This window comes from Rhinopithecus roxellana, chromosome 20, assembly GCF_007565055.1.
Source record: "Rhinopithecus roxellana isolate Shanxi Qingling chromosome 20, ASM756505v1, whole genome shotgun sequence".
In the NCBI taxonomy this organism is placed as follows: Eukaryota; Metazoa; Chordata; class Mammalia; order Primates; family Cercopithecidae; genus Rhinopithecus; species Rhinopithecus roxellana.
The window spans coordinates 8,500,023-8,527,591 of NC_044568.1; the positions used below are offsets into that span (position 1 = coordinate 8,500,023).

Consider the following 27,569-nt stretch of genomic DNA (forward strand, 5'->3'; position numbering starts at 1 on the left):
GCGGATCACTTGAGCCGGAGTTCAAGACCAGCCTGGGCAAAATGGAGAAATCCGTCTTTACTAAAAATACAAAAAAATGTATTTGGGCATGATGGTGCATACCTGTAGTCCCAGCTACTCGGGAGGCTGAGGTGGGAGGATCACTTGAGCCCAGGAGTTCAAGTCTAGCCTGGGCAACATGGTGAAACCCCATCTCTACATAAAATACAAAAAAAGACCAGGCACAGTGGTTCATGCCTGTAATCCCAGCACTTTGGGAGGCTGAGGCGGGCGGATCACTTGAGGTTAGGAGAACGAGACCAGCCTGGCCAACATGGTGAAACCCAGTATCTACTAAAAATACAAAAGAAAAAAAAAAAATAGCTCATGCCTATAATCTCAGCTACTCGAGAGGCTGAGGCAGGAGAACTGCCTGAACCCAGGAGGCGAAGGTTGCAGTGAGCTGAGATTGCACCACTGGACTGCAGCCTGGATGACAGAGTGAGACTCTGTCTTGGAAAAAAAAAAAAAAGAAGAGGAAAAAGAAAACCTCTTCAAATTCTCTTTACTCACATGCTTTTTTGATCTCATGCCCTTATTTCATTCTCAGCACTTGCCCCCAATCTCAAATTATTCATGTGTATTTGCTAGTCTTCTCATCTGCCTCCTGCACCAGAATGTTCTTTCTTTGAGAACAGAAATATTTACCATCCTTAGCTGTGCACAGGCATCTAGTAGACATCAATAGGTATTTGCTGGATAAAGGAAAGAAAAGAAGTTAGGGGCCAGGCAAGGCGGCTCATGTAATCCCAGCACTTTGGGAGGCTGAGGGGGGCTGATCATTTGAGGTCAGGAGTTCAAGGGCAGCTTGGCCAACATGGTGAAACCCTATCTCTACTAAAAATACAAAAATTAGCTTGGTGTGGTGACGCGCACTTGTAATCCCAGCCACTTGGGAGGTTGAGGCAGGAGAATCGCTTGAACTTGAAAGGCGGAGGTTGCAGTGAGCAAAGATCGTGCCATTGCACTCCAGCCTGGGAGACAAGAGCAAAACTCCGTTTCAAAAAAAAAAAAAACAAAAATAAGTTAGTAAGAAAACTCTCTCTCTTTTTTTGTAGAGACGAGGGAAACTTTTTTTATTCTGCTTTCTCACTACATTGCCCAGGCTGGTCTTGAACTCCTGGGCCCAAGAGATCCTCCTGCCTCAGTCTCCCAAAGTGCTGGGATTAAGGCATGAGTCACCATACCTAGCTGAAAGAAAATTTTCTTTTCTTTTCTTTTCTTTTTTTTGGAGATAGAGTCTCACTCTTGTTGCCCAGGCTGGAGTGCAATAATGCGATCTCGGCTCACTGCAACATCTGCCTCCCAGGTTCAAGTGATTTTCCTGCTTCAGCCACCCGAGCAGCTGGGATTACAGGCATGCACCACCACGCTCAGCTAATTTTTCTATTTTTAGTAGAAACAAGGTTTCACCATGTTGGCCAGGCTGGTCTCGAACTCCTGACCTCAGGTGATCCACCCGCCTCGGCCTCCCAAAGTGCTGGGATTATAGGCATGAGCCACTGCATCTGGTCGAAAATTTTATTTTCTCTTCTCCCACATGCACTCTATCATCAAGGCTAGTCCATTTTATATCCTAAATATTGATAGGATCAATTTTCCCCTCTGAATCCTTTCTTCACTATCAGAAGCAATTCAGCAGCCTCTCTCCTGGGCTCCCTGTCCCCTATGTCTTTTGGTTCCCATCTACACTCCGCATGTCAAGAGAACTTCTTTGATGTTAGTCATGTTCCCCTTCCCCTGCTCAATGGCCTTCAGTGGCTCCCAGGGCCTGCAGGATAAACTCAAGCCTGAGAGCTGTCAGGAAGGCCCTCCCCAAACTGACGGGAGGCTCATTTCTAGTCATCATTTCAGCCCCTTCCCCAGAAACCCTGCTGCATGCACAGGGAGTCTGGATTGATTGACTGATTGATTTTTATTTTTGTAAACAGGGTCTTACTCTCTCGCTCAGGCTGGAGTGCAGTGGCACAATCAAGCTCACTGCAGCCTCGGCCTCCAGGGCTCAAGTAGATCTTCCCCGCCTCAACCTCCTGAGTAGCTTGGAATACAGATGCACACCACCATGCCCAGCTAATTTTTTTTTTTTTCTCTGTCGCCCAGGCTGGAGTGTAATGGCATGATCTCGGCTCGCTGCAACCTCCGCCTCCCGGGTTCAAGCAATTCTCCTGCCTCAGCCTCCCGAGTAGCTGGGACTACAGGCACGTGCCACCACGCCCATCTAATTTTTTGTATTTTTAGTAGAGATAGGGTTTCACCGTGTTAGCCAGGATGGTCTTGATCTCCTAACCTCGTGATCCGCCTTCCTCAGCCTCCCAAAGTGCTGGGATTACAGGCGTGAGCCACCATACCTGGCCATGCCCAGATAATTTTTAAATTTTTTATAGAGACGAGGTCTCACTATGTTGTCCAGGCTGGTCTCGAACTCCTGGGCTCAAGTGATCCTCCTGCCATCGGCCTCCCAAAGTGCTAGCATCACAGGCGGGAGCCACCACATGCAGCCAGAGGTGGCCATTTTAGTTAGGGTGATCAGGGAAGGCCTCACTGAGGAGGTAACATCTGAACCGAGACCTCGGCTCAAAGCTTGGTGGAAAACACTTGGTTTTACACTTGGTGAAAAAGTAAGTGTGTGTTTAGTTTGGTTCAAAACTGCCATACTCTTTTTCCAGAGTGGCTATACCATTTCACATTTCCATCAACAAAATATGAGAAACCCAGTTTCTCCACATACTCACAAGCATTTGGTGTTAGCATTCTCATTTTAGCCATTCCAAGAAGTGCATAGTGATGAAAATGATTGTGGCTTTAATTTGTATTTCCCGAATAAACAGCTAATGATGTTTAACATCTTTTCATGCGCATATTGCCACCTGTGAGAGCAGTGAAATGTCCATTCATATCCTTTGTCCATTTTCTTTATTTCAAGTTCTGGGATACATGTGTAGGATGTGCAGGTTTGTTACACAGGTAAACGTCTGCCATGGTAGTTTGCTGCACGCATCAACCCATCACCTAGGTATCAAGCCCAGTATGCATTAGCCACTCTTGCTAATGCTCTCCCTCCCCCCACCCAACCCCCACCCCACAGACCCCCCCAAGTATGTAGGTCCCCTCTCTGTGTCCATGTGTTCTCATTGTTCAGCTCCCACTTATAAGTGAGAACGTGTGGTGTTTAGCTTTCTGTTCTTGCATTAATTTGCTGAGGATAACGGCTTCTAGCTCTACCCATGTCCCTGCAAAGGACATGATCTCGTTCCTTTCCATGGCCGTAGAGTATTCCATGGTGTATATGTACCACATTTTCTTTATCCAGTCCATCATTGATGGGCATTTGGGTTGAGTCCATGGCTTTGCTATTTTGAATAGTGCTGCAATGAACATACTCGTGCATTTATCTTTGTAATAGAATGATTTATATTCGTTTAGGTATATACCCAGTAATGGGATTTCTGGGTCAAATGGTATTTCTGGTTCTAGGTCTTTGAGGAATCACCACATTGTCTTCCACAATGGTTGAACTAATTTACATTGCCACCAACAGTGTAAAAGCATTCTACCTTCGGCCATTTTCAAACTGCATTGTCTGTTTTACAAAAATCACTCCAGCTGCTTTAAGGAGAATTAATTAATTAAAGAGCCGAGTCGACACTGTGGAAGTTCAGGAGAGGTGATGGGAGCTGGAACGGAGTGCTAGCGCTGGAGATGGAGAAAAAGGGGCACATTCTGGTATAGTCAGCACATTGGAAGTAGAGTTTACAGGACTTGCAGGAGGACACGAGAATCAAGGACTTCCAGGTTCCTGGCGTGTCCTTTACAGAGGGAGAAAAAGGTTTGGGGGAAGGGGAACCAAGGCTCTGGACATAAATCTGAATTGCCTGTCACCGTCCGGGTGGAGGTCACAGATAGAGCCTGATCTAGACACAGGCGGAGAGGAGAGGAGGGATTTGAAGGCGCTGGGAGGGGGAAAGGGGGGCCAGCAGGAAGCGGTGACTGGCTGAATAACAAAATGGGGGTGGGGACGTGCAAGTTTCAGACTCCGACTAACTACGCGGGGACTCCGAAGCGCTCAGAAAAATGAAGCCGACCCGGCCCTGCCCCGAGGGACACTCCACGAGGGCGGAGGTGCAGGGAGGGCCCCGCCACAATTCGCTGTAACGCAAGCCAGGCTCGGGCGGAAGGGCGGCCGGAGCCGATCAAAGGCTGGCTCCGGGCAGGGGCAGCGAGGGAGCGAGGGGGAGCGCTCGGCAGGCCGGTGTCCCGGAGGAGGCATAATTGGAGCAGGGCTTCCGAGGTCACGGAGAGACGCCTGGGAAGTCTTAAGGATCCTCTTCGGGGCTTGAAACGCAGGAGTACTCCCAAACCGCGCGACCCAGCCAAGAAGAGCCGGGGCGGGGCCTGGGCCGGGGGCCGACTCGGGAATCTCCGGCCGAGGCTCGCCAATCCCTCATCCTCCGTCCGGGGCCTCCAGCCCGGGGCCGATCCGGAAACAGCCGAGCGGATCCGGAAACAGCCGAGAGGACCCGGAAGCGGTGCGCTCTGTCACCAGGGAGTGCGGGAATCCGCCGTTTGCTCTGAGGCAATGGCGGCAGCTGCGCCGGTGGCCGCGGACAACGACGAGCGGCGGCGGCGGCCGGGGGCTGGTACGTGAGGGGGCGTCCGTGCATGCAGAGGGCGGTGAAGCTGGGGGCGGGGCCGACCTAGCCACCTGCGGATGGGGGGGTGGAGAGGGGTGATGGAGGAAGGGGCGGGGCCATGCCGTCGGGAAAGGGGGCGGGGCCTAGAGCTCTCGGCGAAGAGGGGCGTGGCCCGGCCATTCAAGGGGTAGAGCCAGTGACAGGTGCGAGGTGGGGCCCGGTGAGGAAGGGGCGCGGCCATTGGGAGGGCGGGGCAGGTTGGACTGAAGAGAGGATTGAGTGCAACTGGCCACCGCGAAGAGATGGAATGTAGGCAGCCCCCGGCAGAGCGAGTGGAAAGGGGGCGGGGCAGGGGCGGGGCCAGGTGAGCGGGGCGGGCCCAGGTGAAGGCGGTCCCGGGTGAAGGCAACAGTACCAGGTTGCAGGACTTGCTAAGCCGGTAGGTGGCCTGGGGTGTTAAGAGATGGGAAGAGAAGCTTATCCCTGTCCCCCACAGCACTGGAGGACCCCCAGCCCCAGGAAGGGGCAAATGGTGAGGCCGAGTCAGGTGAGCTCAGCCGGCTTCGGGCTGAGCTGGCAGGCGCCCTGGCAGAAATGGAAACCATGAAGGCTGTGGCAGAGGTGAGCGAGAGCACGAAGGCCGAGGCTGTGGCTGCGGTGCAGCGGCAGTGCCAAGAGGAGGTGGCCTCGCTGCAGGCCATCCTGAAAGGTGAGACGGGGGAATCACCTAGACTCCCCATCAGCCCCATACTGGGGAATGCATGACGAGAAAAGGATGAGGGGGCACAGATAAGCTGTGGGATAAGTTAGCAGGGCTGCCTAGCTCAGGGCATGCCTGTGGCCCGGAGGAAGGGCCGCCCTTTTAAAATTTGCATAGAGGCACTCCATGTGATAGCAGCAGCTCTGTCAGTTACAGCTAAGTTTAGCTCCCAGCTTCTATCTGTTGCCTTGCCCATGTCATTTCTTGTCCCTCACTGATGATTGATCAACCCTGAAGATGGGTGAGAAACTTCTCAGTTCCCCAGACCAACCTCATTTTAGTCTGGACTTCTGGGAAATAGAATCAGCCCTGGCCCAGTCTCTGTGAGTCTAATGCTCTGCTCTCTAGCCTTCCCCAGACACTCCCTCCTCCACCCCACGCCATGCACCAGCTTCCCTGCCTCCACCCCATGTTCTCTGTACTTGCTCCTCTGGCTCCAGAAGCCCCAGCTGCTCATCCTGTTTTCTACTCTCCTTCCTCTAGCAGAAGCCAGAGCCTCTGAAACAGATGTCAGAGCTGCCCCCGCTGCTCTGCCCCTGCTGTGGTGGGGCTCTTGTCAACTCTCTCCTGGACTTTTGTCCTAACTTTCTCATGGATCTCCCTCTGTAGTCTGGCCTTGACGTTGGCTTCCAGAGTAAACTTCCTAAAATTCCCTTCCCACCATGCGATTTCCCTTTCTAACAGCCGCTCCTGGAGACTTCTCTGGGGCCGTATTTCCCACATTTCAGGATCCACGTGCCTGTGCAATGTAGATACATCCTTGTACAACTTACTCTGCTATTTACTTAGTATTTGTTCTTTAAATAGATCCACATTTTAAAATTTTACATACATTTATTAAGGGAAACTTGTTATCTCTTCTATATAAGAAAAACCAGGTGTGTCCTAAATAATAACAATAGCTAGCTTTTTTTTTTTTTTTTTCTTGAGTCAATAAGAGTTTCACTCTGTCGCCCAGGCTGGAGTGTGTCACATCATGCTAGTGTGATCTCAGCTCACTGCAACCTCCAACTCCTGGGCTCATGTAGATCCTCCTACCTCAGCTTCCCAAGTAGCCGGGACTACAGGTGCATGCCACCATGCCTGGCTAATTTTTTGTACTTTTTGTAGAAACAGGGTCTCACTATGTTACCCAGACTGGCCTTGAACTCCTGAGCTCAAATGATCTGCCGGCCTTGGCCTCCCAAAGTGCTGGGATTACAGGTGTGAGCTACCGCACCTGGCCAGGTAGCATGTTTTGAGCACTCACTGTGTGCCAGGCACTGAGCTAAATGCTTTATGAGTAACTAATCTTCATAACAAACTCTGTGAGGCAGGAACTATTATCCATCTCCATTTTACAGGGGAAGCTCTGAGGCCGGGAGAGGTTAAATAACTTGCCCAAGGTCATACAGCTGGAAAACAGCCAAGCAGCCTAACAGCTGAACTTTTTTTTTTTTTTTTTTTTTAAGATAGAGTCTCACTCTGTTACCCAGGCTGGAGTGCAGTGGTGCGATCTCAGCTCACTGCAACCTCTGCCTCCCGGGTTCAAGCGATTCTCCTGCCTCAGCCTCCCAAGTAGCTGGGACTACAGGTGTGTGCCACCACGCCTGGCTAATTTTTTGGGTTTTTTTTTTTTTTTTTTGAGATGGAGTCTTGCTCGGTCACGCAGGCTGGAGTGCAGTGGCACGATCTTGGCTTACTGCAGGCTTCGCCTCCCAGGTTCACACCATTCTCCTGCCTCAGCCTCCCAGCTAGCTGGGACTACAGGCGCCTGCCACCACGCCTGGTTGATTTTATTTTAATTTTATTTTTAGCAGAGATGGGGTTTTACCGTGTTAGCCAGGATGGTCTCGATCTCCTGACCTCGTGATCCACCTGCCTTGGCCTCCCAAAGTGCTGGGATTACAGGCGTGGGCCACCACACCTGGCCCCATTTTTTGTATTTTTAGTAGAGATGGGGTTTCACTGTGTTAGCCAGGATGGTCTTGATCTCCTGACCTTGTGATCCACCCGCCTTGGCCTCCCAAAGTGCTGGGATTACAGGCGTGAGCCACCGCACCCGGCCCAGCTGAACCTTTACTTCTACTGTTAGTGCACAGTAATAGGTCAATCCCTATACAAACAAAAAATGACCAGGTTCTACCAAAAATAAAACAAGTCCATGTTACTCAGGTAAGAGGATCAGTTGAGGTCAGGAGTTTGAAACCAGCCTGGGTACCAAAATGAGACCCTTAGCTGGGTATGGTGGCAAGTGCCTGTGGTCCCTGCTACTTGGGAGGGTGAGGTGGGAGGTTCACTTGAGCCCAAGAGTTTAAGGCTGCAGTGAACTATGATTTCGCCACTGCACTCCAGCCTAGGTGACAGAGGGAGACCCTGACTCTCTTTTTTTTGTTTTCTTTTTTTGAGACAGAGTCCTGCTCTGTCACCCAGGCTGAAGTACAGTGGCACAATCTCGGCTCACTGCAACCTCCGCCTCCTGGGTTCAAACAGTTCTCCTGCCTCAGCCTCCCAAGTAGCTGGGATTACAGGCGCCCGCCACCACACCTGATTAAATTTTGTGTTAGTAGAGACAGGGTTTCACCATGTTGGCCAGGCTGGTCTCAAACTCCTGACCTCAGGTGATCTGCCCACCTCGGCCTCCCAAAGTGCTGGGATTACAGGTGTGAGCCAGGGCGCCAGGCCCTGACTCCCTAACAACATCAACAACAAAAAAGTCTATATTCTTTTTTTTTTTTTTTTTTGAGACGGAGTCTCGCTCAGTCGCCCAGGTTGGAGTGCAGTGGCGCGATCCCAGCTCACTGCAAGCTCCGCCTCCCGGGTTCACGCCATTCTCCTGCCTCAGCCTCCCAAGTAGCTGGGACTACAAGCGCTCACCGCCACGCCCGGCTAATTTTTTTGCATTTTTAGTAGAGACGGGGTTTCACCGTGTTAGCCAGGATGGTCTCGATCTCCTGACCTTGTGATCCGCCCGTCTCAGCCTCCCAAAGTGCTGGGATTACAGGCTTGAGCCACCGCGCCCGGCCAAAAAAGTCTATATTCTATCCAACATCACCTCCATCTCCTGCTGACCTGTAGGATAAGTTCCAAACCTCTTGGCGTCACATGCAAGGCCCTGGGAGCCACCTACTGCCTCCTTTCCAGTGTCTCCTTGGGTTCCTTTGCTGTTCCAACACCTCCAACATACCTCACCATGCCGCAGCCATGCCAGCCGCTCTTCCGCTGCTCACACTGGTCCTGTTAACTCATGCATGCTTTCCCTCCTTCACTGTCTACCACTGTCCTCTCCTTCCTGGCCAGGCAGGCAGAGTGAGGGCTCCTTCCTCTGCGATCTCCAAGCCCAGGAAGGGTCCTCTCCTTTACCTCTTCCCATACTGCATCCTAACTATTGCCACAGCCGCCCTCTTCATTGGACTGTGAGTTCCCGGTGGCAGGCTTTGTGTTGGATTGATTTCTGCATTTCCAGAGTCCAGCTCAGAGTCTGATCCAACGTAAATATTTATGACTATGATTAAGGGCCGGGTGTGGTGGCTCATGCCTGTAATCCCAGCACTTTGGGAGGGTGAGAGGGGAAGATTGCTTGAGCTCAGGAGTTCCAGACCAGCCTGGGCAACATGGTGAGACCCCATCTCTACAAAAAATGCAAAAATTAGCCAAGCGTGCTAGGGTGTGCCTGTAGTCCCAGCTACTCGGGACACTGAGGTGGGAGGATTGCTTGAGCCCAGGAGGCTGAGGTTGCAGTGAGTCATGATTGCAACACTACACTTCAACCTGGGCGACAGAGTGAGACCCTTTCTCAAAAATTAAAAAAAATGAGTCTGGGAGCAGTGGCTCACACCTATAATCCCAGCACTTTGGGAGGCCAAGACAGGTGGACCGCTTGAGGTCAGGAGTTCAAGAGCAGCTTGGCCAACATGGCAAAACCCCACCTCTACTAAAATAGAAAAATTAGCTGGGCGTGGTGGTGGGCACCTGTAATCCCAGCTACATGGGAGGCTGAGGCAAAAGAATCGCTTGAACCCAGGAGACGGAGGTTGCAGTGAGCCAAGATTGAACCACTGCACTCCAGCCTGGGTGACAGTGAGACTCTGTCTCAAAACAATAATAATAATAATAAAAAAAATTCTTAGTGTTCTTAAATATTGACTGTTCCTGGTATATATTAATAGGAACAGTGTCACATCTTCTGTGTGCCTGAGAAAGGGCTGGACACCTTGCCTGTGTCATCTCATCTATTTTTATTTTTTATTTTTTTGTACACTATCTTAGATATGTCATCTCATTTAATCTGTAGCCACCAGAAGGATGATCAGTAGTTTCCCCATTTTGCACCTAAGGACACTGATGCACAGAGAGGCTGAGTGATTGCCCAGGTCAATTTCTGCAAAGCCTGCCATGGCAACCGCTGTGGTAGACTGTCTCACAGAGTCAGTGCATCAAGAGTCCCCTGCTCGCCCACAGGCAGGGCCGGCTCATTGACCCTCCCTCTCCCCTACCAGACTCCATCAGTAGCTATGAAGCCCAGATCGCCGCCCTGAAGCAGGAGCGACAGCAGCAGCAGCAGCACTGTGAGGAGAAGGAGCGGGAACTGGGCCGCCTGAAGCAGCTGCTGTCCCGGGCCCACCCCCTGGACTCCCTGGAGAAGCAGATGGAAAAGGTTGGGGTTGGGATGGTTTCCCCACTGCCCTGGGATTTGGAAGGATGTTAAGGACTGTGGATGTCCCATTGCCTGGTCATGGGGTGCAGGGCACCCAGCAGTGATTCTAGGAATAGCACAGAGTTACCAGATGTTGTTGAGAGCTTGGCTCTGTGCTCCATAGGGTCCTGGCTTGCCCCTTATTAGTGGGTGACCAAGTTTGCTTGCTCCAAAATTAAGTTATGTAGAGGAAAGGAAACTTACACTTAAGGGTAACAAAAAAATTTCTTACCGTTATTAAATATTGACTGTTCCTGGTGAACATTACCGCTTGGTGATATATTGTTACCTCCTGGCTTGGTGCAGTGACTCACATCTGTAATCCCAACACTTTGGGAGGCCAAGGCAGGTGGATCACTTGAGGTCAGGAGTTCGAGACCAGCCTGGTCAACATGGTGAAGCCCTGTCTCTACTCAAAATACAAAAATCAGCCTGTAGCGCACACCTATAATCCCAGCTACTCAGGAGGTTGAGGCAGGAGGATCACTTGAACCCAGGAGGCAGAGGCTGCTGTGAGCTAAGATTATGCCACTGTACTCCAACCTGGGCAACAGAGCGAGACTTCGTCTTAAAAAAAAAAGATGGCCGGGCGTGGTGGCTCAAGCCTGTAATCCCAGCACTGTGGGAGGCCGAGGCGGGCGGATCACAAGGTCAGGAGATCGAGACCATCCTGGCTAACACGGTGAAACCCCGTCTCTACTAAAAAGTACCAAAAACTAGCCGGGCGAGGTGGCGGGCGCCTGTAGTCCCAGCTACTCGGGAGGCTAAGGCAGGAGAATGGCGTGAACCCGGGAGGCAGAGCTTGCAGTGAGCTGAGATCTGGCCACTGCACTCCAGCTTGGGCGACAGAGCGAGACTCCGTCTCAAAAAAAAAAAAAAAAAAAAAAAAAAAAAACATGCCTCTGATGCTTTAGGCACGGTGCTTAGTGCTTGACAGAGTTAGCCTCCCCAGTCCATTCCCTGTAAGGGAGGTCTATTAGATCCATTTATCAGATGAGTACGGTAAGGCTCAGGGAAATTCAGTACTTCTCCTGTTTATGCACATAAAAGGGAATGGAGTTGAGATTTTACAATCTAAGCAGAAGCCTGACTCATGCTTATAATCCCAGCAGTTTGGAAAGGCAAGGCAGGAGGATCACTTGAGGCCAGGAGCTTGAAGCTGCACTGAGCGATGATCTCACTACTGCACTCCAGCCTGGGCACCATAGCAAGATCCCATCTCTAAAAAATTTTTTTGTTAAATTAGCTGGGCATGGTGGTGCACACCTGTAGTCCCAGCTACTCAAGAGGCTGACATGGGAGGATCACTTGAGCCAGAAATCAAGCCTGCAGTGAGCTATGATCACATCACTGCACTCCAGCTTGGGTGACAGAGTAAGACCCTGTCTCTTAAAAAAAAGAGTCTAGGCATTCTGTTTTTTTTTTAACTGATTTATTTATTACTGAGAGAGTCTTGCTCTGTCACCCAGGCTGGAGAACAGTTGCGTGATCTCGACTCACTGCCACCTCTGCCTCCTGGGTTCAACTGATTCTCCTTCCTCAGCCTCCTAAGTAGCTAGAATTACAGGCACCTGCCACCATGCCTGGCTAAATTTTTTGTATTTTTAGTAGGGGTGGGGTTTCGCCGTGTTGGCCAGACTGGTCTCGAACTCCTGACCTCCAGTGATCGGCCCGCCTCCGCCTCCCAAATTGCTGGGATTGCAGGCGTGAACCACCATGCCCGGCCCAGGCTGGTTCGAAAGTGTTCTTAATCTCTATGATATGTCACCTCCTTTATTATTGCTGTTATTAACAATTATAGGAAGCACATATTTATTATCACATGCTTCACCTTTCAAAGCAAATTTGCATTGTTACTTCATTTGATCCTACAGCAGACCTGTGAGATAGATACTCCAATTAATATTCTTATTTCATGCATAAGGAAACTGAGGCTCAGGGATGGTGTCAATTACCTAGTTAGAAAGACAAAGATGAAGACAGGAGCCCAGGAAAAAAGACCTTCAAGCCACATCTTTCCAGCATCCGGGCTGCCCTGTGCATCCGGAATGTTCCTCAGGGAACACCTCAGCAGGTTGGTAAAGGACAGGGCCCCACTCAATGAAAGCCACCCAACACAGTGAAGGGAGCATCAGGGCTGGGCATGGTGGCCCACACCTGTAATCCTAGCCCTTTGGGAGGTTGAGGTGGGCAGATCACTTGAGGTCAGGAGTTTGAGACCAGCCTGGCCAACATAGGGAAACCCTGTCTCTACTAAAAAAGTACAACAATTAGCCAGCCATGGTGTCGGGCACCTGTAATCCCAGCTACTCGGGAGACTGAGGCAGGAGAATCTCTTGAACCCAGGAGGCAGAGGTTGCGGTGAGCCGAGATCACACCACTGTACTCCAGCCTGGGCAGCAGAGCAAGATTCCATCTCAAAAAAGAAAAAGAGATTTGGAGGATTAAACTGAGCTTGCTTGAGAAGATTTCAAGTGATTCAAGAAGTGGAAAGGGCATGAACTAGAAGTGGGGAGTGATGGGGACAGGGATGACTGGCAGATTTCTGCCTTGAACAGCTTGTGGCCAGCAGGGCCATTCTCGCTGGCTGAGTGCTTGTGGCAGGAAGAGCAGCATCCCTGAGTGGTTTGTTTTGGATGTCTATGATCAGAGGAGCCTGTGGAACATATAAGTGGAGATGTGTAGAGGCTGTTGTCTGCTCAACGTCAGCAGGATCCTAAGCTTGAAAAGAGATGGGAAAATATGGTCAGCTCTATGGTTGTGATGGGAGTGTGGGAGAACAAATCGATTAGGATGAAATTTGCCTGCATGTGATTGAAAACCCAAATTAACAGTGGCTTAAATGCGACATCTTTTTTTTTTTTTTTTTTTTTTTGAGACAGAGTCTTGCTCTGTCGCCAGGCTGGAGTGCAGTGGCACCATCTCAGCTCATTGCAACCTCCGCATCCCAGGTCCCGGTTCAAGCAGTTCTCCTGCCTCAGCCTCCCAAGTAGCTGGGATTACAGGCACGCACCACCACACCCAGCTAATTTTTCTATTTTTAGTACAGACAGGGTTTCACCATGTTGGCCAGGCTGGTCTTGAACTCCTGACCTTGTGATCCGCCCACCTTGGCCTCCCAAAGTGCTGGGATTACAGGCGTGAGCCACTGCACTTGGCCAGAAATTTTTTTTTTTCAGAGATGGAGTCTCACTCTGTTGCCCAGGCTGGAGTTCTGTGGTGCAATCTCGGCTCACTGCAACCTCCACCTCCCGTGTTCAAGCTATTCTCGTGCCTCAGTCTCCCTGAGTAGCTGGGATTACAGGTGCCCACTGCCACGCCCGGCTAATTTTGTATTTTTAGTACACACAGGGTTTTGCCGTGTTGGCCAGGCTGGTTTCAAACTCCTGACCTCAGGTGATCCATCCGCCTTGGCCTCCCAAAGTACTGGGATTACAGGCGTGAGCCACTGCACCTGGCTCAGAAATTTGTTTTTTCCTTCAAGTCCAGAGGTAGACATTTCAGGACTGGTAAGGCAGCTCGACAAGTTGTCAAGCAGGCTCCTTCTATATTGCTGTTTTGCCATAGGTAATATATTGCCTCATGGTCCAAGATGACTGCTTGAGTGCCAGCCATCATGTCCACATTCCAGCCAGCAAAAAGGAGGAGAAGGAGGAATAAAGAAAGGCACAACCTCTTCCTTTAAAGAGTTGTCCTAGGCCAGGCACAGTGGCTCACGCCTGTAATCCTAGCACCTTGGGAGGCCGAGGCGAGCAGATCATTTGAGGCCGAGGTGGGTGGTCTCAGAAGTTCGAGACCAGCCTGGCCAACATGGTTAAACCCCCTTCTACTAAAAATACAAAAATATTAGCTGGGCGTGGTGGCGTGCACCTGTAATTCTAGCTACTTGGGAGCCTGAGGCAGGAGAATGGCTTGAACCTGGGAGGTAGAGGTAGCAGTGAGAGGAGATAGTGCCATTGCACTCCAGCTTGGGCAACAAAAGTGACCTTTTTTTTTTTTTTTTTTTTGAGATGGAGTCTCGCTCTGTCCCCCAGGGCTGGAGTGCAGTGGCGTGATCTCGGCTCACTGCAAGCTCTGCCTCCCGGGTTCACGCCATTCTCCTGCCTCAGCCTCCTGAGTAGCTGGGACTACAGGCGCCCGCCACAGCGCCCGGCTAATTTTTTGTATTTTTAGTAGAGATGGGGTTTCACCATGGTCTCGATCTCTTGACCTTGTTATCTGCCTGCCTCGGCCTAAGAGTGAAACTTCTTATCAAAATAAATAAAAGTTGTCCTGGGCCAGGCACGGTGGCTCACACCTGTAATCCCAGCACTTTGGGAGGCCGAGGTGGGTGGTCTCAGGAGTTCGAGACCAGCCTGGCCAAAATGGTGAAACCCCATCTCTACTAAAAATACAAAAATTAGCCGAGCGTGGTGGCGGGGTGCCTGTAATCCCAGCTACTCATGAGGCTGAGGCAAGAGAATTGCTTGAACCTAGAAGGCGGAGGTTGCAGTGAGCCGAGATCATGCCAGTCCTCTTTAGCCTGGGCAACAGAGTGAGACTCCATCTAAAAAAAAATGTAATAATAATACAAATAAAGAGTTGTCCTGGAAGGTCCCCTTGGCTCATCTGTTTCTATCTCAGTAGCTGGAACTTAGCCAGATGATCTGTTTAGTTGCAAGGAAGTAGATAAATGTGGATGGTATTCTAGGATTTAGACCACATGCCCAACTAACAATGTGAGGTGCGCTGGACATTGGTGTAATCCCAACCCAGATGTTGGGAATTACACTTGTAATGCCAGCACCTTGGGAGGCTGAGGTGGGAGGATCACTTGAGTCCAGGATTCAAAACCAGTCTGGACAACATAGCAATATCCTGTCTCCACAAAAAATATAAAAATTAGCCCATTGGTGCACATGCCTGTAGCCCCAGCTACTCAGGAGGCTGAGGCAGGAGGATGGCTTGAGTCCTGGAGATGGAGGCTATAGTGGGACGCGATTGCACCACTGCACTCCAGCCTGGGGAACGGAAAGAGAGCTCATCTCTTTTTTTTTTTTTTTTGAGACGGAGTCTTGCTCTGTCGCCCAGGCTAGAGTGCAGTGGCCGGATCTCAGCTCACTGCAAGCTCCGCCTCCCGGGTTTATGCCATTCTCCTGCCTCAGCCTCCCGAGTAGCTGGGACTACAGGCGCCTGCCACCTCACCCGGCTAGTTTTTTGTATTTTTTAGTAGAGATGGGTTTCACCGTGTTAGCCAGGATGGTCTCGATCTCCTGACCTAGTGATCCGCCCATCTCGGCCTCCCAAAGTGCTGGGATTACAGGCTTGAGCCACCGCGCCCGGCCGAGAGCTCATCTCTTTAAAAAAGTTTTTCAAAAAGCCGGGTGCGGTGGCTCAAGCCTGTAATCCCAGCACTTTGGGAGGCCGAGGCTGGCGGATCACGAGGTCAGGAGTTCGACACCAGCCTGGCCAACATGGTGAAACCACGTCTCTACTAAAAATACAAAAATTAGCTGGGCATGGTTAAGCATGCCTGTAATCCCAGCTACTGGGGAGGCTTAGGCAGGAGAATGGCTTGAACCCAGGAGGTGGAGGTAGCAGTGAGCCGAGATCGTGCCACTGCAGTCCAGCCTGGGTGACAGAGCAAGACTTCATCTCAAAAAAAAAAAAAAAGGTAAAGTTATATTACAAAAGGAAAAAATGGATATTGGGGAAGGAAGATATGGTGAGTGACAGGGCCACAGGAAGAAGTCGTGACCTTCATCCTTGCCCTTATGCCCTGGGGCAAGTCGTGGAAGCTTCTAGAGCCTCTGTGTTCTTATCTCTGGAATGATGGTAGACAGCACCTTCTAGGGAGGATTAGGAGAGCTGATGTGCTTGGAGAGGAAGCTCTGAACAGACCTGGGGCTTCAGCACTCGGGAGGGGGGAACTACTGCTGCCAAACGCCACTCCCTCCAGGCCCACGAGGACTCGGAGAAGCTGCGGGAGATCGTTCTGCCCATGGAGAAGGAGATCGAGGAGCTGAAGGCGAAGCTGCTGAGGGCCGAGGAGCTGATACAGGAGATCCAGGTGAGGGCGCGGCCAGGGGGCGCTGGGGAAGGAGGGGTGCCAGAGGACCCTGGCCCCCCAGCCTCTTCCCTGCCCCCTTCCCTAGAGACGTCCCCGGCATGCCCCTTCCCTGCACGACTCCACGGAGTTGCTGCCCCTGTCCCGGGACCCATCGCCCCCGCTGGAGCCTCTGGAGGAGCTGAGCGGAGATGGGGGTCCAGCAGCTGAGGCCTTCGCTCACAACTGCGATGACAGCGCCTCCATCTCCTCCTTCTCCCTTGGTGGTGGGGTCGGCAGCAGCTCCTCCCTGCCCCGCAGCCGCCAGGGCCTGAGCCCTGAACAGGAAGAGACGGCCTCGCTGGTGTCTACGGGCACCCTGGTTCCCGAGGGCATCTACCTGCCCCCTCCTGGCTACCAGCTTGTCCCAGACACCCAGTGGGAGCAGCTGCAGATGGAGGTGAGTGTTGTGGGCAGGATGGTGGGGTGCGCCATCCCCCTCTCTGCTGGATGCTTCCCCTGCACCACCTGTTCAGACCCAGAGCTAGAGCCAGAGCTTCCATAGGGAGAAGAGAGGCCCCCCTCCTAGTGAAGGCAGGCAGATGTAAACATGCACAGGGGCCAGGTGCGGTGGCTCACACCTGCCATCCCAGCCACTCGGAAGCTGAGTGGGAAGATTGTTTGTGGCTAGGAGTTCAAGGCCAGTCTGGGCAGCATAGTGAGACCCTGTCTCTTTACAAAAATTAAAAAAAAAAAAAAAAGCCAAGTGTGCACCTGTAGTCCCAGCTACTTGGGAGGCTGAGGCAGGAGGATCGCTTGAGCCCAGGAGATTGAGGCTGCAGTGAACCAAGATCGTGCCACCGCACTCCATCCTGGGTCACAGAGTGAGAACCTGTCTCAAAAAGAAAAGAAAAAAGAAAAGGCCGGGCGCAGTGGCTCATGTCTGTAATCCCAGCACTTTGGGAGTCCGAGGTGGGTGGATCATCTGAGGTCGGGAGTTTAAGACAAGCCTAGATAACATGGTGAAACCTCATCTCTACTAAAAATATAAAAATTAGCTGGGTGTGGTGGTGCATGCCCGTAATCCCGGCTACTCGTGAGGCTGAGGCAGGAGAATCGCTTGAACTGTGGAGGCGGAGGTTGCAGTGAGCCGAGATCCTGCCATTGCACTCCATCCTAGGCAACAAGAGTGAAACTCTGTCTCGAAATATAATAATAATAATAATAGTAATGTGATGCAAAAAAATGAATTGTACATTTCACATGGGTAAATTATATGGTAAAGAACTTATAACTCAGTAAAGGTGCTTTTAACAAAAATGCACATGGATGCATGGGGAAGACATTGTTACCAGGGAGATGCCCAGAAAAAAAACTAAACAGGGTTGTGGGATAGAGACTGGCAGTGAGGGAGACTGACCTGGGTTCAGGCTGGAGCTGAGGCCCAGATGGTAGGAGGAGGAGCTCTTAAAGGGCAGGCTGGGCATGGTGGCTCACTCCTGTAATCCTAGCACTTTGGGAGGCCGAGGCGGGCAGATCACCTGAGGTTTCGAGTTCAAGACGAGCCTGACCAACATGGAGACAGGCGTGGTTGGCGCATGCCTGTAATCCCAGCTACTTGGGAGGCTGAGGCGGGAGAATCGCTTGAACCCAGGAGGCGGAAGTTGCAGTCAGCCGAGATCGCGCCATTGCACTCCAGCCTGGGCAACAAGAGAACAAGAGTGAAACTCTGTCGCAAAAAAAAAAAAAAAAAAGACCAGGGCACAAGGACCTGTGAGTTCAAAGGCCCTGAGGATGGAGAGACCACAGTGTGTCTGAGGAACAGGAAGCCCACCGGGGAGGAGAGAAGAGGAGACCAGAAAGAAAGGCAGGACCACATGAGTCCGGCCTTGGGGGCTGATTGTGCATTGTGCATCTTAGGAGATGTGAGAAGCACCTGCAGGGTTAATTTTAAGCAAGGGGAAGCCTCCCAGCTCCAGGCTTTCAAAAGCTCACTTGGGGCCAGGTGCAGTGGCTCATGTGTGTAATCTCAGCACTTTGGGACGCTGAGGTGGGCGGAATGCTGGAACCCAGGAGTTTGAGATCAGCCTGGGCAACATGACGAAACCCTGTCCTACAAAAAGATACAAAAAAGTAGCTGGGTGCGGTGGCATGCCTGTGATCCAGGCTACTCTGGGAGGCTGAGGTGAGAGGATTGCTTGAGCCCAGGAGGTCGAGGCTACAGTGAGCCAAGATCGTGCACCACTGCACTCCAGCCTGGGTCACAGAGTGAGACCCCATCTCAAAAAAAAAAAAAAAAAAAGCTTACTTAGGCGTGTGTTGGGGTAGGGGCCACAGGAGAAGCTGAGAGGCTGGGACTGTGGTGTACGGGAAGGTGATACCTTGGACCAGGGGATGGCCACAGAGACAGGAAGAAATGGGTGGATGTGGAATCCACTTTATTTTTTTTTTAGATGGAGTCTCGCTCTGTCGCCCAGGCTGGAGTGCAGTGGCACAGTCTCGGCTTACTGCAAGCTCTGCCTCCTGGGTTCACGCCATTCTCCTGCCTCAGCCTCCCGAGTAGCTGGGACTACAGGTGCCCGCCACCATGCCTGGCTAATTTTTTTGTATTTTTAGTAGAGACAGGGTTTCACCGTGTTAGCCAGGATGGTCTTGATCTCCTGACCTCGTGATCCGCTCGCCTTGGCCTCCCAAAGTGCTGGGATTACAGGTGTGAGCCACCGCGCCCAGCCAGAATCCACTTTTTTTTAAGATGGAGTCCCGTCCTGTCACCCAGGCTGGAGTGCAGTGGCCCAATCTTGGCTCACTGCAACCTCTATCTTTCAGATTCAAGCGATTCTCCTGCCTCAGCCTCCCCAGTAGCTGGGATTACAGGGGCCTGCCACCACGTCCAGCTAATTTTTTTTGTATTTTTAGTAGAGACTAGGTTTCACCATATTGGTCAGGCTGGTCTTGAACTCCCGACCTCGTGATCTGCCCACCTCAGCCTCCCAAACTGGTGGGATTATAGATATGAGCCACCGTCCCCGGCCCTGTTTTTTTTTTTTTTTTTTGAGACGGAGTTTTACTCTGTCACCCAGGCTGGAGTGCAGTGGCGCGACCTCGGCTCCCTGCAACTTCTGCTTCTGGGTTTAAGTGATTCTCTTACCTCAGCTTCCCAAGTAGCTGAGATTATAGGTGTCCCACCACCACACCCAGCTAACTTTTTGTATTTTTAGTAGAGATGGAGTTTCACCATTTTGGCCTGGCTGGTTTTGAACCCCTTACCTCAAATGATCCGCCCGCCTCAGCCTCCCAAAGTGCTGGGATTACAGGCATGAGCCACTGCACCTGGCACTGTGGAATTCACTTTGGAGATGGACCCGGCAGGGCCTGCTGATGGGTGGGGAGTGAAGGGAGAAGAAAGGATGGCTGGGCCTGTAACTCGATGGACTATGTGGATGAGGGCACCTCCCTGCAGAGGTGGGCCACGAGAAGTGTGGTGAGGGGGTCCTAAGTTCCCAGGAGATGCAGGCTGAAGGCAGGGTCTGTGGCAGGGCCGACAGCTGCAGAAGGACCTGGAGAGCGTCAGCCGCGAGCGGGACGAGCTCCAAGAGGGCCTGAGACGGAGCAACGAGGACTGTGCCAAGCAGGTGGGTCCCAGCCGCCACTGCAGCCCCAGCCAGGCCTCTGGTTGCCTTCCGCCCCCTGACATCCCCCTGTCCTCACTTTCACCCTCCCTCCAACCCAGATGCAGGTGCTCCTGGCCCAGGTCCAGAACTCAGAGCAGCTGCTGCAGACCCTGCAGGGGACTGTGAGCCAGGCCCAGGAGCGGGTACAGCTGCAGATGGTGAGTACCTGGGAGCCCTGGGGAAGGAGGGTGAGGAGTCCAACAGGAATCAGTTGCGTGTGGTGGAAGGGGGCACGTGGGAAGTCAAGGCACCTGTCCTGTCTCCAGCTGCTCAGGCCGCACCCTGGAACTGGTGCCAGGTAGGTAAGAGGGTTTTGGGGCAGCTGGTGCTGTGGCCAGAACAGGGCCTTTGCAGCCACACAGAGCTGTTTGATCTTGAGCTAATCCCAGACTCCCAGCCTCTGTCTCACCATCTATAAAACTGACATAGTGGGGCCTAGTTTTCAGAGTCATGAGGATTAAAAGCAAATCTGGCTGGGCAAGGTGACTCATACCTGTAATCCTAGCACTTTGGGAGGCCTAGGCAGTTGGATCACCTGAGGTCAGGAGTTTGAGCCTGGCCAACACAGCAAAACCCCATCTCTACTTAGAATACAAAAATTAGCCAGGCATCGTGGCGGGCACCTGTAATCCCAGCTACTCAGGAGGCTGAGGCAGGAGAATTGCTTGAACTCGGGGACAGAGGTTGTAGTGAGCCAAGATCGTGCCATTGCACTTCAGCCTGGGTGAAAGAGCAAAACTCTGTCTCAAAGAAAAAAAAAAAGCAAGTCAGATGCTGACCAAGACTGGGGAGGAGACATACGTGATTGAACAGGGCCAGGTGTAGGGCAGGAGGGCAGTGGGCAGCCTGGAACCAGAGGTTCCTGCAAGGTGCTCCTGCCTCTGGGCTCTGCTGACTGTGGCCACCTAAGAACACAGGTTCACTGCTGCCACATTTTCTGATTTTTCAAGAGAAACCAAAAATATGAATATTTGTGTATTGTCTCCTATTTTTTTTTTTTTTTGGAGACGGAGTCTCGCTCTGTCGCCCAGGCTGGAGTACAGTGGCCGGATCTCAGCTCACTGCAAGCTCCGCCCCCCGGGTTTACGCCATTCTCCTGCCTCAGCCTCCCGAGTAGCTGGGACTACAGGCGCCCGCCACCTCGCCCAGCTAGTTTTTTTGTATTTTTTAGTAGAGACGGGGTTTCACAGTGTTAGCCAGGATGGTCTCGATCTCCTGACCTCGTGATCCGCCCGTCTCGGCCTCCCAAAGTGCTGGGATTACAGGCTTGAGCCACCGCGCCCGGCCGTCTCCTATTTTTTTTTAAGAGTTGGTGTGATAGCGGCCGGGCGCGGTGGCTCAAGCCTGTAATCCCAGCACTTTGGGAGGCCGAGACGGGCGGATCACGAGGTCAGGAGATCGAGACCATCCTGGCTAACACTGTGAAACCCCGTCTCTACTAAAAAATACAAAAAAACTAGCTGGGCGAGGTGGCGGGCGCCTGTAGTCCCAGCTACTCGGGAGGCTGAGGCAGGAGAATGGCGGGAACCCGGGAGGCAGAGCTTGCAGTGAGCTGAGATCCGGCCACTGCACTCCAGCCCCGGAGACAGAGTGAGACTCTGTCTCAAAAAAAAAAAAAAAAAAAAGAGTTGGTGTATTGCTCAGCACCCAGGCTTGAGTGCAGTGGTACAATCATAGCTCACTGAAGCCTCAACTTGCTGGGCTCAAGCAGTCCTGCAGCCTCAGCCTCCTGAACAGCTGGGACTACAGGCTTACACCACCATGCCCAGCTAATTTATAAATGTTTTTTGTAGAGTTGGGGTCTTACTATGTTGCCCAGGCTGGTCTCAAACTCCTGGCCTCAAGTGACCCTCCCACCTTGACCGCCACCGTAGCCAGGATTATAGGTGTGTAGCACCACACCTGGCTTGTCTCTCAATTTTTAGAGTCGGCAACTACTTTAGGGTTTAAGAAATATATATGGGCTGGGCACAGTGGCTCACACCTGTAACCCCAGCACTTTGGGAGGCCGAGGCAGGTGGATCATCTGAGGTCAAGAGTTTGAGACCAGCCTGACCAACATGGTGAAACCCCTTCTCTACTAAAAGTACAAATATTAGCCAAGCATGATGGTGGGCACCTGTAATTCCAGCTACTTGGGAGGCTGAGGCAGGAGAATCGCTTGAACCTGGGAGGTGGAGGTTGCAGTGAGCTGAGATCATGCCGTTGCACTCCAGCCTGGGTGACAGAGGGAGACTCTGTCTCAAAAAAACATACTTTTTTAAAATTTAAATTTATATATATTTAAATAAATGTGTATATATGTGTGTGTGTGTGTGTGTGTGTGTGTGTGTGTGTGTGTGTATGGACCAAATAAAATACCCAGCTTGGGCCCTGGCAGCAGCCTGTAACCTGCGTGTTAGCAGGGACAGGGTGTCTGAAGAGCTTGGTAGCAAAAAGTGATCCTTCCTTGCTCAGGAGCAGAGGGGACATGGGCTCTCTTGCTGCCAGTCTGGGAGGAGGGTTCAAGGAGGTTTGGCCTCCTACGGACTGGAGACACCTGTCCTCTTCATTACTTTGTACTAACTGTCCATCCACAGGCGGAGCTGGTCACCACCCACAAGTGCCTGCACCACGAGGTAAAGCGGTTGAATGAGGAAAACCAAGGGCTCCGGGCTGAGCAGCTGCCATCCTCAGCCCCCCAGGGCCTGCAGCAGGAGCAGGGCGAGGAGGAATCACTGCCCAGCTCTGTGCCAGTAAGCCGAGTGTGGGCACTGAGAGCCTGGAGCCACCGTGAGGGCCCCTCCTCCCCAGGCAGAGCAGAGCATTGGTCGGGACCAGCCAGGGTGCTGTATATTTGCTTGGCCAACTCATTTGCCTTCTCTAAGGCTCAGTTTCCTCATCTGAGAAATGGAACCATACACCCTTTCCAGCATTGGCATCAAAAGAAAATGAGTTAACAGAATGCTTGGCAGGAAGGAAGCAGTCATTTGGTTGGTTTGCTATTTTTAAGTGACACGTGAGCCACAAGATTGAATTCATCATAATCTTTGGTTCATAGCAAGCTGCCATCATGGATCTGTGCCTGGCCTTTGTCAACTTAATTTCTTTATAATATGGCTTATTAGCCAGGCATGATGGCTTACACCTGTAATCCTAGCACTTTGGGAGGCTGAGGTGGGCAAATCACTTGAGGTCAGGAATTTGAGAACAGCCTGGCCAACATGGTGAAACCCCATCTCTACTAAAAATACAAAAAAATTAGTCGGAGCCGGGCGCGGTGGCTCACGCCTATAATCCCAGCATTTTGGGAGGCCAAGGTGGGTGGATCACCTGAGGTCAGGAGTTCGAGACCAGTCTGCCCAACATGGTGAAACCCCATCTCTACTAAAAATACAAAAATTAGCCTGGTGTGGTGGCGGGCACCTGTAATCCCAGCTACTTGGGAGGCTGGGGCTAGGGAATTGATTGAACCCAGGAGGCGGAGGTTGCGGTGAGCTGAGATTGCGCCATTGCACTCCAGCCTGGGCAACAAGAGCGAAACTCTGTCTTAAAAAAAAAAAAAAATTAGTTGGGCGTGGTGGTTCATGCCCATAATCCCAGCTACTCGGGAGGCTAAGGCAGAAGAATCACTTGAACCTGGGAGGTGGAAGTTGCAGTGAGCCAAGATGGCGCCACTGCACTCCAGCCTGGGCCACAGAGCAAGGCTCCATCTCAAAATAATAATATGGCTTATTAATAAATTGATTAGAAATAGATCACCTGGTGGCTGGGTACAGTGGCTCACGCCTATAATCACAGCAGTTTGGGAGGCTGAGGCAGGAGGATCATTTGAGCCCAGGAGTTCAAGACCAACCTGGGCAACAAAGCAAGATCCTGTCTCTACAAAAAACTAAAATAAAAGTATTAGCTGGGCTTGGTGGCTTGTGCCCATAGTCTCAGCTACTTAGGAGCCTGAGACAGGAGGATCACTCGAGCCCAGGAGTTCAAGATCAGCCTGGGCAACATAGTTGAGACCCCGTCTCTACAAAAAATACAAAAATTAGCCGGGTGTGGTGGCCTCCACCTGTAGTCCCAGCAACTCAAGTGTCTGAGGCGGGACGCTTGATCCTAGGAGGTTGAGGCTACAGTGAGCTGTGATCATGTCACTACACTCCAGCCTGGGCCACAGAGTGAGAGCCTGTCTCAAAAAAAAAAAAAAAAAAGCAAAAGACAAAAAACAATAAAAAAGATCTCTGAGGCGCCCTCCCCACTCTGAGATCCGTCCGCTTCCAGGCACCTCCTCCCCATTCCTTGACTCTGCTTTGCCCTCGCGGTCTTCTTTGGTGGTGTTTTCATTACATGTGTAGTGTGGTGCTTAACTTTCATTGTTCTTGAGTTTTACGAAAGAGTTTATTTTATTTTATTTTTAGAGACAGAGTCTCGCTGTGTCGCCCAGGCTGGAGTCTAGTGGCGCCAGCTCGACTCACTGTAACCTCCACCTCCTTGGTTCAAGCGATTCTCCTGCCTCAGCCTCCTGAGTAGCTGGGATTACAGGCGCGGGCCACCAGCTGGCTTTGTTGTTGTTGTTGTTGTTGTTTGTTTTTGTTTCTGTTTGAGATGGAGTCTTGTTCTGTCGCCCAGGCTGGAGTGCAGTGGCACGATCTCAACTCACTGCAACCTCCGCCTCCTGGGTTCAAGTGATTCTTCTGCCTCAGCCTCTCGAGTAGCTGGGACTACAGGCGCACACCACCACGCCCGGCTATTTTCTGTATTTTTAGTAGAAACAGAGTTTCACCATATTGGCCAGGCTGGTCTCGAACTCCTGACCTCGTGATCTGCCGGCCTCGGCTTCCCAAAGTGCTGGGATTACAGGCGTGAGCCACCGTGCCCGGCCTAATTTTTGTATTTTTAATAGAGACGGGATTTCATCTTATTGATTAGGCTGGTCTCAAACTCCTGACCTCACATGAGCCGCCCACCTTGGTCTCTCAAAGTAGTGAGATTACAGGTGTGAGCCCTCGCACCCGGCAAGGGGCTCTTGCTGTAAGTAATCTGCTGAACTTTCTGGTTGGGACTCTTCCTGAGCGCCCTCCACAGTGTGGGGCATGACCGTGTGTCCTGAGCTTCCTCCGCTGGGCCGGAGCGCGCCTATCCGCCTCCCAGACGATGGGCATTTTGGGGTCTTCCCTGCTTTAGCCATCTGCTTCCATCCTTCCTTCCTTCCCCGTTCCTCCTCCCCACAATCCCCGTCTGGCTGGTGGCCCCTGCCCTGCTGCCCTCCTGCCCCGGCCCAGCAGGTGACTCCTCGCGTCCCTTCCAGGAGCTGCAGCAGCTGCTGCGCCGCACGCGGCAAGAGGCGAGGGCCAGGCTGCAGGCCCAGGAACACGGGGCAGAGCGCCTGCGGATCGAGATTGTGACGCTGCGGGAGGCTCTGGAGGAGGAGACGGCGGCCAGGGCCAGCCTGGAGGGGCAGCTGAGGGTGCAGCGGGAGGACACAGGTGAGGGGAGGGGCACGAGCCCCCAGCCCCGGGCCCAGGGCCCCTGTCAGCCCTGCAAGGAGCCACCGGGGCTCCTTGGCAGCAGGGAGACAGGCGGTGGTGCACCGCTGGCCTTGACCTCTCTCTCTTTCCTTCCCACAGAGGTGCTGGAGGGTGAGTGTGTGCTGGAGGTGATCTTGGGGATCGCCCACCCTGGCTGGGCTAGGTGGGGAAAGGGAGGAGGCGTGGCCCTGACGTCTCGCCCTGCCCTGACTTCCCAGCCTCCCTGTGCAGCCTGAGGACGGAGATGGAGCGGGTGCAGCAAGAAGAGAGCAAGGTGAGGGGAAGGGCAGGGGGACTGGGAGGAAAGGGACCCTCCCCCACCCCTCCCGCCCTCTGTGTCTCCCTCAGGCCTGTTGGGAGGAACCCCGGGGGCAACGGCTGGGCTTGGCCGAGCCAGACAGAGGAGGTTGGAGTCAGGAGCGGTGTAGAAGGGGCTACTGTGTTGGGAACTCCCGTGCTGGGGCCACACACCCTCCCATCTGGCCCAGGCTGAGCCAGGCCCAGCTCAGTGTGGTGTCTGTCCCCGCAGGCCCAGCTCCCAGACCTCTCAGAACAGAGGGCCAAGGTGCTGCGGCTGCAGGCAGAGCTGGAGACCAGTGAGCAGGTGCAGAGGGATTTCGTGCGACTGTCCCAGGCCCTCCAGGTACGGCCTGTCCCAGCCCTGCCGGACTGGCTGGCTCCACTCCGGGTGACCTCTCCTGGGTCTTGCAAGGACAGTCCCCTGGTTAGGGGAGTCCTTTCTTCCTCCTGGGGCTGGCATGGTCCTGTCCTGAGCTATCGCTCAAAAAACCCTGAAACTCTCATGTGCACGTTGGTCAGTCACCTGAAGCCCTCAGTACAGGGCATGGTGGACGCTCAGGGCATTTGTGGCCTCAGCCCCACAGAGGTGGCCCCTGGGTCCACTGGTCCCAGGCCCTGCCCTTGGGGGCTAGCAGGTGGGGTAGAGGCTGCATTTCCCCACCAAGGCCGTCTGCTCCCCTCGTCTGACCGCACAGGTGCGCCTGGAGCGGATCCGCCAGGCAGAGACCCTGGAGCAGGTGCGCAGCATCATGGATGAGGCGCCACTCACGGACATCAGGGACATCAAGGACACCTGAGGGGGTCAGGGTGTTTTCCCCCCCCCCCGCCCTGGGAAAGATGCCTTTCCCCACTCCAGAACCGTGAGGCCTGGCTCTGGGGTCTTGGGTGGCTTCTCCACCGTCCCTGAGCCTGGGGTTGAGGGGACTGATGGGGCCACCACTGCCCTAGCCTCCAGCGCCTCCTCCCAGGGTGGCTGGGGCTCCTGCTCTCAGGGATTACACCTGGCTGAGGGGCCCAAGCCCCTCCTGGAACCAAAGGTGCAGGCTCAGGCCTGCGACTTTCTGGCTGCTGTGCTGCCTCCTGGGCTCCAGCCCTCCCCTGCCCCTAGCCCATCCCCTGCCCAGGGCACAGCTGAGCCATGGGGGCTGGGAGTCCCCATCAGAGGCAGTGAGGTGGGCCCTGGCCCTGGGACAGGCAGCTGCCTTCTGGTCTGCATGACACTAAGGCGCTTGTCCACAGCGTCGACCCACGCCTCCAAGCGCGCACAGAAGCAAGGCCAGACTTTTCTGTCATTTATTTTCAATAAATAAGCAGCTCAGCGCAGTCGGTTGCCTTGTCCCTGCAAGCCCCTCGGGGTTGGGAAAGGGGATTTACAAGGTTGAGAGGGAGGTGGGTGGCCGAGGGGGAAGGAAAGGGAAGGGGTCGTGTTTATAAACAGACACATGACGGGGCTGTGGGGGACAGGACAGGGGTCTGTGCCACAGCTCTGCCTGAAGATGCGTCACTATCAGGGTGGGGAGGACAGGGCAAAAGGACGTTCACTTCCTTCTTTCATCTTCTGGATCTGGAAGGGGAAAGAGAAGGGATGAGGCAGGCAGCGGGAGGACAGCGAGGTCCCTCCCAGGTGCATCTCCCAGGCACCTACTTACCTGGAGGCTCAGAAGCTTACCACCCCGCCAGTTCCTCCCTTACTCACCTGTGTCCCCAGACACCCCCCTCCCCACTGCAGCCCCACAGCAGAGACAGCCCAGCACACAGCCAGCGCAACGCAGCGCAGCAGACGGGCCCAAAGGCTGGCACTGCCCAGGGCCTGGGAGCCGAACTGACGCCCAGTGGGAGGCCAGCGGCCCACCCCGACTGGAAGCGCAGCAGCAGCAGCGGCAATGGCTCCAGGTGGAGCTGCGAGCGCAAGTGACCTTGGATGCGATGCGCAAGGGGCTGAGGGGCGCGGGTGGCAGGGGCACAGC

The 27,569-nt window shown here is 53.0% G+C and overlaps 2 protein-coding genes across 5 annotated transcripts in view; one reads left to right on the forward strand and one right to left on the reverse strand.

The window, feature by feature from the left end:
* The first annotated feature begins 4,036 nt into the window (after positions 1-4,036).
* RABEP2 (rabaptin, RAB GTPase binding effector protein 2) lies at positions 4,037-26,925 on the forward strand. 3 transcript variants are annotated; one of them, XM_010388655.2, is made up of 13 exons: positions 4,037-4,676; positions 5,167-5,379; positions 9,909-10,066; positions 16,044-16,154; positions 16,240-16,590; positions 19,667-19,762; positions 19,861-19,959; positions 22,381-22,536; positions 25,083-25,260; positions 25,402-25,413; positions 25,521-25,576; positions 25,832-25,945; positions 26,298-26,925. In XM_010388655.2, exons 1-13 carry the CDS (start codon positions 4,616-4,618, stop codon positions 26,397-26,399), a joined length of 1,707 nt encoding a protein of 568 aa, XP_010386957.1. In that variant the 5' UTR covers positions 4,037-4,615; the 3' UTR covers positions 26,400-26,925. The 3 variants fall into 3 exon arrangements, with proteins under 3 accessions (XP_010386957.1, XP_030780227.1, XP_030780226.1); XM_030924366.1 differs by lacking the exon at positions 4,037-4,676 and adding an exon at positions 4,926-4,979; XM_030924367.1 differs by lacking the exon at positions 26,298-26,925 and having other exon boundaries at positions 4,105-4,676; positions 25,534-25,576; positions 25,832-25,925.
* The window catches only part of ATP2A1 (ATPase sarcoplasmic/endoplasmic reticulum Ca2+ transporting 1), a 30,165-nt gene continuing 29,469 nt past the window's right edge, over positions 26,874-27,569 (reverse strand). The window contains exon 23 of one of the 2 annotated variants that reach the window (XM_010388654.2): positions 26,874-27,166. Coding sequence is in view for 1 of the 2 variants with exons in the window: in XM_010388653.2 (XP_010386955.1) it covers positions 27,141-27,166 (26 nt within the window). In the remaining variant the exon portion in view is untranslated. The remainder of the gene's footprint in view (positions 27,167-27,569) is intronic. The other variant, XM_010388653.2, reaches the window with a different exon arrangement.